General features: G+C 35.6%; 1 protein-coding gene across 1 annotated transcript in view; it reads left to right on the top strand.

Annotated features, from left to right (window-relative positions):
* HECTD2 (HECT domain E3 ubiquitin protein ligase 2) overlaps positions 1–15,039 on the top strand; it is a 40,563-nt gene that overhangs the window by 13,419 nt on the left and 12,105 nt on the right. Inside the window, exons 4-13 of the mRNA XM_040607140.1 lie at positions 32–134; positions 1,062–1,151; positions 1,754–1,818; positions 2,891–2,936; positions 4,041–4,150; positions 5,479–5,627; positions 7,160–7,283; positions 9,476–9,572; positions 10,468–10,575; positions 12,404–12,536. Coding sequence (XP_040463074.1) covers positions 32–134; positions 1,062–1,151; positions 1,754–1,818; positions 2,891–2,936; positions 4,041–4,150; positions 5,479–5,627; positions 7,160–7,283; positions 9,476–9,572; positions 10,468–10,575; positions 12,404–12,536 — 1,025 coding nt within the window. The remainder of the gene's footprint in view (positions 1–31; positions 135–1,061; positions 1,152–1,753; positions 1,819–2,890; positions 2,937–4,040; positions 4,151–5,478; positions 5,628–7,159; positions 7,284–9,475; positions 9,573–10,467; positions 10,576–12,403; positions 12,537–15,039) is intronic.

The raw sequence follows: 15,039 nt of genomic DNA, 5'->3' as shown, positions 1-15,039 counted from the left end.
TATTACCAATATTTTAATATATTCTTTCTAGGGATGATGTGGAAAAGGCTAAGTCATCAGGAGATTGGAAGGCTGTACATGATTTCTATTCTACAACATTTGATTCTTTCCTGGAGATAAATGCTGCATTTAAGGTAGAAAATAATTCATAATACTATTTAGTACTTACAGTGCTTTGTTTCTTCAAAGTGTTTACAAAAACATCGGTTAAAGGCTTGCAGCTAGTTACTCAAGGCCACTAAGATCATTTTGTCATGATCTTGGCTGCTTTTGGTAGACCATCTCTTATTGCATGGATTTATTGATTCCAGTTTCAGCAAGTGTATTTCACATGTCTGTGGAGCTTTAAAATTCCAGTATGTAGTTCGTTCTGTGACACTATGGCTGTGTAGATACTTTCCACACAAGCTACAGTTTAAAAACAGCTTATGCAGCTAATACAGAGGCCCAGGCAAATCTGGAAGCAGAAATTCCCTGTGCCTAAAACGGAAGTGGGATATGGGCTTAAGCAGTATAGCTGTTCTTGTGTTGTGATGACATACTCAGTTTTCCTTGGGAAAGATCGTATTTGTGCATAAAAACTTTCTGAATTCATGCTAAAATTAGTATTTCCTGACTGTTACAGAGCAAAATGTGCTCGGGATATTTAATATGGATAGTAGAGCTTGAACCTAGCCAAAATAACCTGTGACTTTGAGTTACTTGACAAATACCAAATGCTTATGGGTTTGTTGCTCTTGTTTGATGATGGATCAACAACAAAGATGAAAAATGAAAACTCAATGTAATTCATTATTTGAAATCCTCTTACATTTTTAAAACGGAACAATAAGGTAATGGAGTTACATGAATATTGCCAATGTTAAGGATTATTATTGTTTAGCTTAATCTTTCACATATTAGTAAAAGCAACTTAGATTCTTATGTTTTCATAAGGAAAATAAGTAGTTATATCTGTATGTTTTGTTTAAACTTGCTGTTAAACTTTTATTTTTCAAAGATAGCTAAAATATTCAAAACATTCCAAAACCAAAATGCTTCATGTATTGTCTAACTTACAGAAAGATACCAATGCACCATTTAATACCATTGAGGACTCTGGAATCAATGCAAAATTTGTGAATGTTGTCTATGATGCCTTATTAAATACTGTAAGTAGAAGAAAAGAATTCATGTTTTAAAATATTGTAACAATTATTTCAGTAAAGAAGTATGCTAAGAAGTAATTTATACCAAAAGTTTTTCTCAGATAGGCACAATTTCTGAAGAATCACTCAAAACACACTTAAAATGGTCCTATGAGAATTGCCCGAGTCATGAAGTCTGCTCTAGTAAAAGAGGAGAAAATTTTTGCTACTAGTAATGCACTAGTTTGTACTGTGGTAGATCGCAAAGACTACTTGCAAGATATGTATGACTGTGATGAGACATAGCATGGTGGAAAATAAGGACAACATGAGGATGGGGGTAGCAAAAAGGAGATTCTGTGCCTCGTAAACAAAGGATAGGAGTAATTCAGAAATTATATTTACAGTTTTTAAGTTGTTTAAAGCCTTGAAAGCCACCGTTGGCACAGCTCCAGGCCTCAGCTAATAGTCTGCAGGGAAAGACACTTAGGAGCTCAGCATCATAACACAAAGACTTCTTAGCTGGCTTGAATCACAAGCAAAACAAACTTGCTTGTTCATACAATATCTTGTATAGAATATTTATAATTACATCAGATATGATTTTTCCTCTCCTTTTTCCATAGCCTCAAGATGTTCAGAAGTCAGTCCTAAAAGGAATAATTAATGGTCTGCTACAAGAATGGACAGGGTAATTATAGCAAATGTTTTCATTAGTGCTGTGCCAGCACTTAAAACTGATACATGTTTTGTCTTTTTTGTTTTAGCCAAAGAAAATGTTCTGAAAAAATTTATTTGTATCTCTTAAGAGACATAAGAACTTGTCTTCTTTTGTAAGGCAAATCTGCTGAAATGTATCTTGAACTCTGTAAGCTGACATCGAACCTCTGAGAGGCAGACCCAGACCCAGCCATACATTCCCCCACAAAATCTCAGCTGCTTGTGGCCAGGGTGATCTTTTGGGCATCTGAACTGTGAGATGAATTAAGGAATTTATCCAGAGTAAATCATATTTTCCCCCTACCCCCAAAAGCAACTAGGATGTTTAACCTATATAACTCCATGATCCAAAGTTTACTTCACAATTTACATGTGTGGCAACAGCATAGAAAGGGTAGTGCAGGATGCAGAAAGGGATAGCCCAAAGGTGGGAGGTTTGGAGATGACTCCATTTTAACAGAAAGTAATAGAAGTGCAAATGCAGTTTGATTCACAAAAAGATACAGCAAGACAGCACCTTGTTGTGCCTCACCTGTGACCCAGCCCTTGGCTGTTCCTTTCTCCACCTTATATGACCTTTTCTGTGCTGTTGTGCCATGTATATCTGTGATTATGTAAAAGTCTTGAAGCTGACGAACAGCAAGAAGTACAGAGGCTGCAGTGGTACAAGTGTATGGAGAATTCTGGCAGGAAATATCAAAGATGAGTCAAACTCTTCTGTGGTATTGCTTGAGATTAGACAGCAGCATGGACTTTGGAATACCTCTTGCTCTTCAATTCTATAATTCTTTTTTTTTTGTTTTGTTTTCTCTGTTTTGTTATGCTACAAAAGATGGATGATACAACAGCCTACTGCCTTTAGAGAGGAGTCAGAATCTTTAAGTGTCCCTCTCTGTTTCTGAGAGCAGTGGAGATCCTTACATGTATTATTCTACACGTATTGGCAAAGCAAAGTTAAATTGTAGGGTGCATGACTTCGTAACTCCTAATGTGTGTATATGATGTATAAATACATTTCTGCTTATTATTTCATTCATTCATAGGCCACGAACAAAAGATGATCTTAGAGCATACTGTATACTTCTACAGGTAAGAAAAATACAGTATTTTTATTTAAGTATATGTCTGATTAACTTATAATCTATAAACCAGTATACTACACAAACAAGATACTTTGTATAGCTGAGATAATTCACATTTAATTTCTTGATATAAGAATGTATTAAAATATGGAAGAAGTGTAGGGTATGCATGATGGGAATGGGAGCTTAATGGAAGATGATTGATAGGGAGGGGTTGCATAGATTAAAACCACGAACTAATAGGCATGTAATTGTTTCCTATCATTTTGTGGGTTGAAAGAACAAATGTTTTAGCAGGTTATTTGTTCTTATTTCTTCCTTTTTCCCAGATTTGCTTTGTTGCTATGCTGTAACTCTCATCTTTCCAGAAAGTTTCAGTATATGCACTTGTTGATATTGTAGCTTTCTCCAGTGTTGCATTTTATCCAGCAGACTTTCTCCAGCCTGACTGGCTACACTGTCTGATTTCTGTTTGTGTTAACCTATTACCTTTGCTACTGCAGTTGATCTGCATTTGTAGCAAATTTCCCCTTGAAATTTTGCCAGTGTAGGTAACACCTCTCCACACAAGGAGAGGTTTCTGATGTTATTTGAGAAGATCAGATGGTAATTTGATTTTTTGAGACAGTAGTTCTGTTCTCTGGGGTGGTATACTAGCTGTGAATTATGAGGAATTTATCCTGCTGAGAAGTGGGAATGTGTGAACTCATGTGTAAGAGGGAGAGTAAGTTTGGACTGATGTGCGGGAAGACGGGAGCTGTGAGAATCCTTATGACTGAGGTGGAAGGCACATCACTCAGATGAGTGTGTAATTTATGTGCTACATAGTAAATGATAATAAAGAAAAATATGTTGAGTACTGCCTTTATTACCTGTGGGCTTTCTTCTGAAACGAACAAAAAAATCATACTTTAGAAGTTATGTATTTTTTTTATTTGACTGGAAGTTGCAAATCACTTTTTTTTTTTTTAGTTTTACCACTGTCACAGTGATTTTGTGTATTCCTTTCCTGCGTAATTGTATTGGCAACAACAAACATAAGAAAAAATCCTAATGACTTTTTCCCTTTATGCAGTTTATTAACCTAACACATTTTTTTAATCTTTTTCAGAATCCTCAATTTAGTAACACTTCTACTTATGTCATCTATGCTCACTTGCTAAGACAGATAGCAGCATTAACAGAAGCTGACCATCATTTCCTAGTGCACTGGTCTAAAAAGTAAAAAAAATAAAAAAATAAAATAAAAAATTCCATTTTTAGGATTAAAATTGTTACTGTATTTCCATTTATGTTGACTGTTTTAGAAATTCTATGAAAGTTCATTTAATTGACTGAAGAGATTGTTTTTGTTGTTTTCAAAGTACATTTGGACATAGACCACTGGTGATACTGATTTATAGATGCAAACTTTATATAATATGTAAAAATGAATATCTACATGCAAAACAGCCTTAACTGTAAAATAACTTACGTTTGTAAGTTTTTTAGATACATGTTTAAATGGTATTATTAATACAAACATCTTCATGATCTTTAAATAAAGGTTTGTCTTGCATAATTTGCAAAAGACACTGTAACTTTACTGTATTGTGTGAAAACCACAAATGAAATTGAGTCCCTACTTTGTAGTGTAATAGAGGTGGTGAAAGTATGTAGTTAGGGCATTAGATTTTGAAGTAATTGAAATAACTTTAATAGCACCTCACTAATACAAGTCATGTGGGGGTAACTGCCCGAAGAGCAGCTTCTAAGGTGGTATGCAGGTTGCATTCCTTTTGAATGGCCATATTCACAATTCCCTTATCTCCTAGGGAATCTGTTAATAAAAGGCTTTCTTTGCAAGGATGGAAATTATATTTCCCTCCCCCCACCCTGTAATATGTCTAGATTTGCTTAAAATTGTGGTAATGTATGATTTCATTTGAATCGGTGTTTACAAATAAGGTTTACCATCTTGGTTAGGGATGCAGTAGGCATATTGATGTTTTTATTCTTTAAACTTGTATTAGAAATCTAAACCACTAAAATAAGAAAGATCTTATTTAGAAAAGGATACTTTAACATATCTACATGTGTATGTGTATTGTTGTGATATTATGAAAGTGGTGCAGCACATAATTTAAAATGACATGCTCTTGTCACAAGCATGTGAAGTACTTATCATGCTTTATTCAATAGGACCAAGTATCTCAAAATAAATTAAAAAATCAGAATTCCTCAGTATTCAGATTATGGAGTGAAATAGCTAAGGATTTTTGTTTTCTTTTTGTTTTCTAGAAGTCAAGAACAAGTAATGATTCTGTTGCTTTTATTTATTTATTTATTTTGTCAAATCACAGACATTAAAAAGCATCGTTAGAAGTGCACTGAAGAGCATTGCTGTTCAGCCAGTACTTAAAAGCATGTTTCTTCAAACTTTATCTTTGGAATTTTGTGTTTATGTATAGGACAAAAGCATGGCTTTTAAAAAATAACATTGAAATCTGATAATATGAAGTAGTGTGAACAGTGATCACATGAGAGTAATTGCAGCATGTTTGTTTTAGGATTTCACAGAGGAGGTTCAAGCAGCTGGTGGACAGGTTACTGCAATTTATTTCTTTACGCTTGTTTCCTGCAAAACCTGAAGAGTTTCCACCTATGGTGAAATGTACCTGGTGGATTCCATCAGCAACCAAAGTTCTGGCTTTATTTAGTAGGTATTTTTCTTGAACTGTGTATGCGTGTATATGTATGTGCATTTGTGTGTATATATATATATATGTATATGTACATGCACGTGGTGGTGGGCAGAATAGTTGACACATCTCGGGGAGGAGACTGACAATGATGGTGGCACAGTATAAACTACAATAAAATACCATAAAGTAGTAAGTAACAGAAAACATCTTCTGTGGTCAAGTCCTCATACTTGTTTTCCAGTAGAGGATAACTGGGATATGTCATTTTCCTGTAACAACTGAAGATCATTCAAACAAAAATCCACAAAAGTAACTAATGTTCAAGGTTTCCCTTGGATTTATAAAACAAACAGTTTTAAGTGTTTAATTGCCAGAATTTCTTCTGCAGCTGGCTTTTCCCCTGCAGAAGTATTTAACATCTAAGAGAAGTTAGTCAATTCGTATGCCTCTGAAGTCCAAAACTACAGCTTAAAACTAGTAAATACCTGTCCAGTTCAGCACAGAGCACAGCAGATTTGACCCCTGCAGATGCAAACCTCCTCCTCCATCATCCCCAAGAGCTTAGTGATTAGAGCATTTACTATGGAAATGGGAGGCTTAATATCGGTGCCCTTTTCTTGAGGGGTAAAAATCCTTTTTAGGAGAAAATGAAAACACCAAGTGAAAATTAAAATTGGAATGAGGATGTTCTCATTTTGCTGTGTACTCAAAACTTTTAACTAAAAGCATTCTGCACAGTACTGCCTGTCCAGAGCCACAGTTTAGATACATGAGCTCAACTGTATCTAAAACCAAGATATGTGTTGTCTAGTCATCTGTTGAAGAGTTAATTGATTAATTCTGCAAAAAGAGATATTTAGTAATGCAAAATATACAACTACTGACTGATCAAAATTAGATTATATTTAAGTGCAAAGAGAGGATAGTTATTGGCTGTTTGATGTTATATGAATGTTGCATAATGAGATAGGCAGCTTAAATGTGAATTGGTTTTCTTCATTTTGTCAAGTATTTAATTTTTTGTACTGGTGAGTCTAAGTGGTACTGTAGTTACCTGAGGAAATAGGTGTATCTTTGCATGCTATGCTTTTTACACCTCCCTTTCCATCCCTTTTGCAAGCAGACATCAAACTCAAACAGGTAATCGTTAACTGGAAAGCATGTAGATGTAATAACATAGCTATGTTTGAAATTAAGGTGTTTAAGAAATCCATCTATCAAACTGCTTTTTCATTTATTTCAGCAGAACATAGCATGCTTTATTCATGAAAACTTAACTTAGTGTATATCGTTAAGCATGCTGGAGTCAAATGGAGGTTCTGTTAACATATATGGCTGAACTAGGGATTTACTATATTCTACAGCGATTAATGTGATGTCATACAATATTACGTTATAGTTTTAATTCTGTAGCTAAGACTGAAGCAAAGTTATTTGTAGCTGATTTGGCTTTAAGTTTCTGAGGTCACTGGTGCTCAGGATGCCTAGAAAACAGATGTGCCTGATCCAGGCAGTATTTTAAGAGGGTTTTGTGTTTTCTTTGTAGATGCTGCAAATAGTCTGATCAGTCCTCCTATTATTTCATATACGGACTTCTATAATTCTACACTTGATCATATTGATCTTATGGAAGAATATCATAACTGGCAATGTTATGGAAATTCTCACAGGTAAAAGGAATAACTGGTTGTTTCTTGTTAAGTAGTATTTCAAAGCACTGTATTTATACTATATCTATTGTATATACTGTGTATGTGTTACACGTACCCTTTATGTATGTATATAGAGTCACATTAAATGCTGTATTTTATTGGGAGAACAGTATAGCTACTACTTGCTATACTTGCAACTGCATGGGTGCAAGATTGACTAATAAAACATTCTGCTGTTGTAGTCTGAAGAAAAGATGTAAAATGTAGATGATAATATGGGGTTATTATTTATTGGCATAGACTTCTGTGTCTTACTACAAACATATTTTAATGTCCAGTATGTTCTCAGAAAGTGGTATTGTATGCATACTTAACCATGAAAATGCATCTAACTACCTGTATATATGTGGGTCTGATCATATTTGTTCCAGTGAAATCAATTGTAATTTTTCTGTTACATGAAAATAAACACACAAGTTAAGTCTTTACAGACTCAAAGGTTGTAAAGGTATTTCTCTTCTTGTGAGAGGCAGCAGTCAGTATGATTTAGAAATGTCTAGAGAAACTGCAATTTCATCCTTCTGATACTGTTTAAAATCTTACTAACATTTTCTTAATAAAAATGTTATTTGTGTAGCTGTATTTTTCAGCTTATCAGTATGTATCACTCAGTCTTTACAGCTTGAATCACAAGATCTATTAAAATTTCCCCATATTTCAAGACTTTTCAGTAAGCTAGTTTAAGACATTAGCCATCCAAATGTAGCTTTTTGTTTATTGTGTGTGTGTGTGCAATTTTCCTTGCCTTTATCAGCAGTTGAGAAAAACTTGGAGAGCATAATTTGCTCCACCAAAGCAGGTATTTTAGGCTAGGCTTCTGTCTGATACCTGATATTTTGCTTAGGAAGGAAGAAAGAAAAAAAAAAAAAAACCACAAACCAAACAAAATCCACCAAAACCCATGACATGATAGCAATAGAAGTACAGTAGGCTTTGCGTAGTCTCAGTAAAAGCATTGGTATCTGAATACTGCTGAGCTTCAGAATTTTTTTTTTTTTTTTCCTTTGGCACCATCTGGCTGTTTTGGCACCCACATCCAACCTTACAAAAGGGCTGTGAGATTTCCACCTGCTGCAGTTCTTTTCAGTTAGCTGGGACATTGGGAATTCAATATATGTCAAAATGAAGTTTGCTTGATAACATCATTTCTGGAGTAGCTGAAGTGCAGACTATGGCTGTATAATTCTTAAAGTAAATATAATTCTTTTACTTTGTTACAATTATATGGTTAGAACTAAGAAGGCCAAGTAGGAGCATGTCCTGATTTACCTTCCATATGAAATATTTTGAAATACGTAATTCTTTGAACTAAGTCAACGCTCCTTAGTAAAATGTTTTGGATTAGGATTTCCAGCAGACTAAGTGAGAATATTTTTTCCTCATTTTCCTTCCTTTCCCAAAGACATTAGAATCTAGAGCTTCTCACAGGCAAGATTCAGGGTGCACATGCAGTCTGGATTGAAGATGCACACATAGAGTCTGAAGCTCTGGGTATTTCTATGTGAACTTCTGCTAGGTGATACGTGAAATAAATCAACAAAAAACTTAGCAAAATAACCAGTAATAAAAAAAAACTTTTACCTTGATTGTTGAAGTTTTTCCAAGTTATTATATTACTTGATTGTAGTGGAACATGGCTGTGATCTGATGTTAGAAATCAACACCTGTAACCCTGGGTTAAATCTGAAGGACTAGTGGGAAATCAGGTCCTTTGAAAATCAGTTATGTAGCAAATAAGTCAAACTAGAAATATTTTTACTGTGTACCTAAGAATGCTGCACTTAGATAGCTTTTTCCTGTATTTAGTAAGAAGAAACTTAATGTTTTCTTTAACTCAGTGTATCAATTAAAATTTAGTACTTAAAGCAGATGACTGATTTTAAGTCTACTGATAATGATAAAAAAGCTTTATTGAGGATAAGTATTATTACTAATTACAATTTTAGTAGTATTTGAAAATAACAGTTTGTTCTACTGATTTAAACGTGTATGTGTAAAACAAAAACAACAGCAGCTATTTGCAAATTACTGTCGGTGGAGGAAAGGTAGTTACTAAATGATAATGCAACAATTCACAACTGTGTACTTAAAAAGAAAATAACATGCTAGATGCTAAAAAGGAAATAATGTGTTGTCTTTTCTCTTGTTAGGTTTTCTTTCTGTCAATACCCATTTATTATTTCTATAGCGGCAAAAAAGCTTATTATTCAAAGGGACTCAGAACAACAGATGATAAGTATTGCACGGGTAAGTCATGTAGAGATAACTGTCCCTTATTCATCGATATTTTATAAGCTTTTGTTAGATTGATATTACATACAGCCTTTCATCACAACTCCTAGTATTTCAGATTACTCTGAAAAAGAACTTGAGCCATTTTACTATTACTAGTTTACAAATGTCCATGCTGGATTGTCTCAATATTTTTTATTTTAATGTGCTTAGTTTCAGGATGCTTATAAATACTGGTGTTTCGGAGAAAGAGTTACAGTAATTTTTTTTTTTTTTCTTTTTTGAGAAACCAGCATAATGTGCTTGAATGTTAAATTAACAATATAATTAAGAAAGAAAAATTCCATAAGAATTTTGGGTTGTTTCCTATTTTATTCTGCAAAGATATGTTGTCATGGAAGACCAGGATGCAACTGTACGTTCACAAGTGACAGAAGAGGTACTGCTTCTGGGCAGCCTATTCTGTTTTGGAAGGGGCATTGTCTGCTTCCTTCAGTGGTAATTCTCTTCAAGTGCTAGGTGATACTGGCTTCCTCGGTGCTCAGCATGGCAGCACCGCTACATATCCATTCCTGTCTTGCTGGATGTTTCTTGTGAATAGCTAAGTAAAGCACAACCCAATCTCCGGATTCTTGTACGTATGTTTTTAACTGTTTGGAGAGTTAAAAAAGTTGCTGCACAATTGCCACCTTCTTGTTAAATTTCCTGGTAAGTTAGTTCAAATATGGTGTAAATGCTATCTGCAGTAGAAAAATTGCTCTCCACCTCTCAGAAGATATTGAAGCAGCTATGATATTGGGGTAATGCCTTTAATGCAAGATACTAAGGACTTGGGAAATGTAAAAAGTGTGGCACTTTGCTTTTTAAATGAAGATACTGTATGTATGATGTTTATTTTTCATTCAAATAGCAAAGCCTTGTGGATAAAGTCTCTCGCAGGCAGAAACCTGACATGAATATGTTGTTCCTAAATGTGAAAGTGAGGAGGACGCATCTTGTTAGTGATTCACTTGATGAGGTAACAAGATATGTAATTAAATGGTGTGTTGCTGCAGAATAGCTATTGAAGTTAGATTTCAGTTTGATAAGTCATATTTAAATTTTTCTGAAATAAGACATTGGGAATAAAACTGTATAATACTAAATAAAAATAATTACATTTCTGTCACAATAACAGCGCTGCAAAGTAGATTGGGTTAGACATTCTGAACTTTATTTTCTGTCCTTATACTGCTCCATAGCTAAGCCCATAATAAACACACATTTGCATGCCATATAGTATGTATTTCTGTTTGCAATTTTTGTTTTAAGAATACAGTGCATAATTGTCATGTAGGACTTGGTTCCATGATAGGAACATGAATAGTAAGTGACTGATCACTAATGAGTTTGTTCTGTTCTAATTCTTGGAATATTTTTATTCTTTTCCTTTACCAGCTTCTCTACCCTGCAATAATTATTTTAGGCTTTCTTTAAGTTCTTGTCTTGATTTTAACTAAATTGCTTGCATTCTTGAATGTAATTTTTCCTTTTTTAGAAATGAAACAGATGTGTCCATTAAAGTGGGCAATTCTTCAGTGTCCACTGAACCATGCCAATTAACATTATTTAATGAAATCTAGTTCCCTACTCTTTCTCAACATTAAAACGAGCCTGATGGTATTGAAAAATAAGTCCAAGTGGTGAAAACAAAATTCTGATTACTCATGTTCAGAAAACATAAGTTTAAACTTTTTTTCCTAGATTAAAGCCTGTCTATTTTGGCCTTCTTTCCTGAGATGAAAGAAATAAGAGTGGTAATACTGCTTTCTGTCAGGCATTGTAGGGATAGTTTTACCACACTGAAATAACCAAGAGCGACTTCAAGTTCTGATAGCCAGAATATTCTCCTATTTATTTCTAATGTTTTCTTCTGCCCATCTTGGGGATGAGTGAGAATGTATAATATTCTCCACATTCCCAAAAGTTTGGGGAATGGAAGGTGGGGAAAGATGTCTTATTTATATTTCAAATTGAAAAAAATCAATTTGCAAAGGAAAACCAACTAATAAATAGTTTGTGTTAAATAATACAAATACCTATAGTTTTAAAATTTGTGCAACAGGAATTTACTTGAGCAGCTAACAACATAAAAATTACTTTAGCACATGCATCTTCCTGGTTGGGGAGCTTTCTCTGGAGCTGGCCAGTAATTAATGATTTAAAGAATTGTATGGGGTTTTGAACTGAAAGATAACTGCTAATTGTGAAAGACGGTAGTCTAATTCTTTGCAGGTCTTTTGCATATCTGGATGAAATGCTGTCTCTTAAGATAAAGGAATGAAAAGAGCTTGTTACCATTGTCTCAAAAACAGTTTTACAAAACAGCTGATACTTGCTGGCAGGTATCTTATGCTGAACAGAACAGTGTCCAAACACTGAACGTTTTAGCTACCTCCTTATTTCTAAATATCTCCAAAGGATGTCTAATTATTTTTTTAATCTATCATTTCTTCCTGGTAGCATGTCTTCTGTGCAGGTAAAAAATTATGTAGGTCCAAAATATTCCAGACAGACTCAGTTCATTGCATCTTAGTAGCTTATTAAAAGTCTGTTTGCATACCAAGTAGCTTCTTTTCAAGTCTAGAGAGTGGCACCTTGTGCGAGGCAATTGATGATGTTATGTAGGCACGATCATCTTGTTTCTGTAATTCAATCATTGTTTTAATATAGTTTTGACCTATTAGTAAGAGATGATGCAAATTACTAGTTTAAACAAAGCAAGAGCAGTAGACAGATGTGTCCATGGCTAGAGGTAGTGATATGTTAAATCTCCTTTTTCTTCCTTCCTTCCTGTTTTGCAATAGCTGGCAAGGAAGAGGGCAGATCTGAAAAAGAAGTTGAAAGTCACATTTGTAGGGGAAGCTGGTCTTGATATGGGTGGCCTGACGAAAGAATGGTTTCTTCTTCTGATTCGCCAGATTTTTCACCCAGATTATGGTGAGTCCTTATGTATGTTCTTAAGTGCAGTGTTAAAATGTATTCATTTTAAATTATTGAAACAGTGATGGATAAGAATTCTTCATTAATCCAATATTAGACTAGTTACTAATAGTTACAATAGTTACTAAAAACAAAAGCAGGCAAGTTAGACTTGTATATAGATGAGAAGTAGTTTTGGCATAGAGGAAGGCAGAAGGGAGTGGGAAGCACCTGAAAAGCTTTGAAGACCTTGGCTTTGGACAAGATGGTTCAAGCATTGTTGAAAAACTGAGATTTTGCTTCAGTTGTATAGCAAAATCAGACTGTGAACAAATCTCTGATCAATGGAAAGGTTTAGAATTAGGATTGGGATTCTGAGTTTTATGCCTTTAGTCATGCTAAACCTTGTTTCAGAAACAGGAGACTCAATGTGTATGGTTTGTTAGTGTCCCTAGGCTAGTGAGTATATTGGATACAAAGCAGGGGGATTCAACACTAGCAGCAGACTTTCCTTGAAGTTCTTCAGATATGTCAGTTTTGTTACAGTTTTTCAGTCTCTGTCCAGAGACTGGATCTTGATTTACCTCTGGGCAGATGGGAGAAGGCCATCAACTTTTTTATGGAGTAGGAGAAGGATAATTTAAATAAAATTATAATTATATTAAATAATATAAATATAAATCTGTTATAACTCAAATGGAGTCAGGCCTTTGAAAGGGTTATTTCTATTTCTCTTCTGAGTAGAAAACTCATAACAGTTTTCTATGAGTGCTAGTCCTAATAACAAGCTACGAATAAGCAAAAGCTATGCAAGCCATTGAAACACAGACATTTATCTGCCCTTGGAAGTTTTCTGTAATTCGCCGAAATATATGTGTGAATGTGTATATTTGAATTTAAGAATAAATTTCTTCCATTTAGCATAACATATCGTTTGTTTGCAATTGAAATACGATATTCCTGTTGTGAAACAGGCAGAGACATATATAGCAGCCTCTGAAGTAGATGGTTGTTGTGGCTTAACCCCACCTGGCAACTAAGCACCATGCAGCAGCTTGCTGACTCCCCCCCAGTGGGAGGGGGGAAGAGAGTTGGAAGAGTAAAAGTGAGAAAACTCACATGGGTTGAGTTACAGACAGTTTAACTAGTAATGCAAAAGCCGTGCACACAAGCAAAGCAAAACAAGGAATTCATCCACCACGTCCCACCGGCAGGCGGGTTTTCAGCCATCCCCAGGAGGGCCGGGCTCCATCACATGCAACGGTGACTCGGGAAGACAAACGCCATCACTCCGAATGTCCCCCTCCTCCCTTCTTCTTCCCCCTAGTTTATATGCTGAGCATGGCACCATATGGCACAGAATATCCCTTTGGTCAGCTGGGGGCAGCTGTCCCAGCTGTGTCCCCTCCCGACTTCTCGTGCAGCCCCAGCCCCTCGCTGGTGGGGTGGGTGAGGAGCAGAAAGGGCCTTGGCTCAGTGTGAGCGCTGCTCAGCAGTGACGAAAACATCCCTGTGTTACCAGCAGTGTTTTCAGCACAAATCCAAAATGCAGCCCCATACTAGCTACTATGAAGAAAATTAACTCATCCCAGCCAAACCCAGCACAAAGGTTTAGCAAATATTTGGGTAGACATAAGGCCAAATGTGTTTGTCACCTGCCATCCTTGCCTTTTTCTCCTCATGCTGCATTTTCTGTTTTTACACTGCCCTCAGCTGTCTTCATATTGCTAGTTTAGGGGATGCTGTTACCGTGCTCAGTTCTGGCAAAGTGCTGGCTGCGGCCTCCCATGTATCGATGGTTTCCATTTGCCATGATAGCTGCACTCATGTTGCCTGCAAGTTCTAGCACTATTTCTGTGATTGGTATAGCTAGAAGTTAGTTCTTACCTGAATCTTTGTCATCATGTATTCTTTTTGGTGTATCTGTGTGGCCAGTATTCTTAAAGTGGTCTGAGATGCTCTCAGGAGAGGAGTTAGGTGCAGAGACAGTATAAGCAGTTGTGAGACTGAATGAAATAGCCTGCCTCTGCTGTTACCAGGACCTGTGAGCCCATAATGATATCTGCAGGCCCAAGGAGAGAAAAAAAAAAAAAAAAAAAAAAAAAAGGAAGATTTTTGAAGTTAACAGGAGATTGGAAGATAAGAATGAGCATTCATAAACAGGCAGTTCAATCTACTTGTTTTATATTGCTGTAGATGGATCTGGGTGGTTTCTTTTTCCCTACTCTAATTTATCAAATGAGTCAGCTTTCCTCAGCTGTGCGTGGATACATTACTGATGTTATAATAGGTTAAAGTGTTCCCAGGCTGGCTTTTAAATTGGAAAGACAGATTTCCAGGGACTTCAGCACCTACTAGTCATTGGTAGAATGCAAGAGCTTGTCTGTCTTTGCTGGGGGTGTTCACGTCTCTTAAATATGCATGATCCGCTGATGATTATAGGATTCCTTCTAAAGGTCCAGAGTTTTAAGTCATAAATATGTCCTCAAATCTGCTGAGATCATTAATTGTCTATAGCCCT

This window comes from Falco naumanni, chromosome 9 (assembly GCF_017639655.2).
Source record: "Falco naumanni isolate bFalNau1 chromosome 9, bFalNau1.pat, whole genome shotgun sequence".
NCBI lineage: Eukaryota > Metazoa > Chordata > Aves > Falconiformes > Falconidae > Falco > Falco naumanni.
The sequence above is the reverse complement of the archived record's forward strand: the minus strand, read 5'-3'. Positions and strand labels throughout refer to the sequence as shown.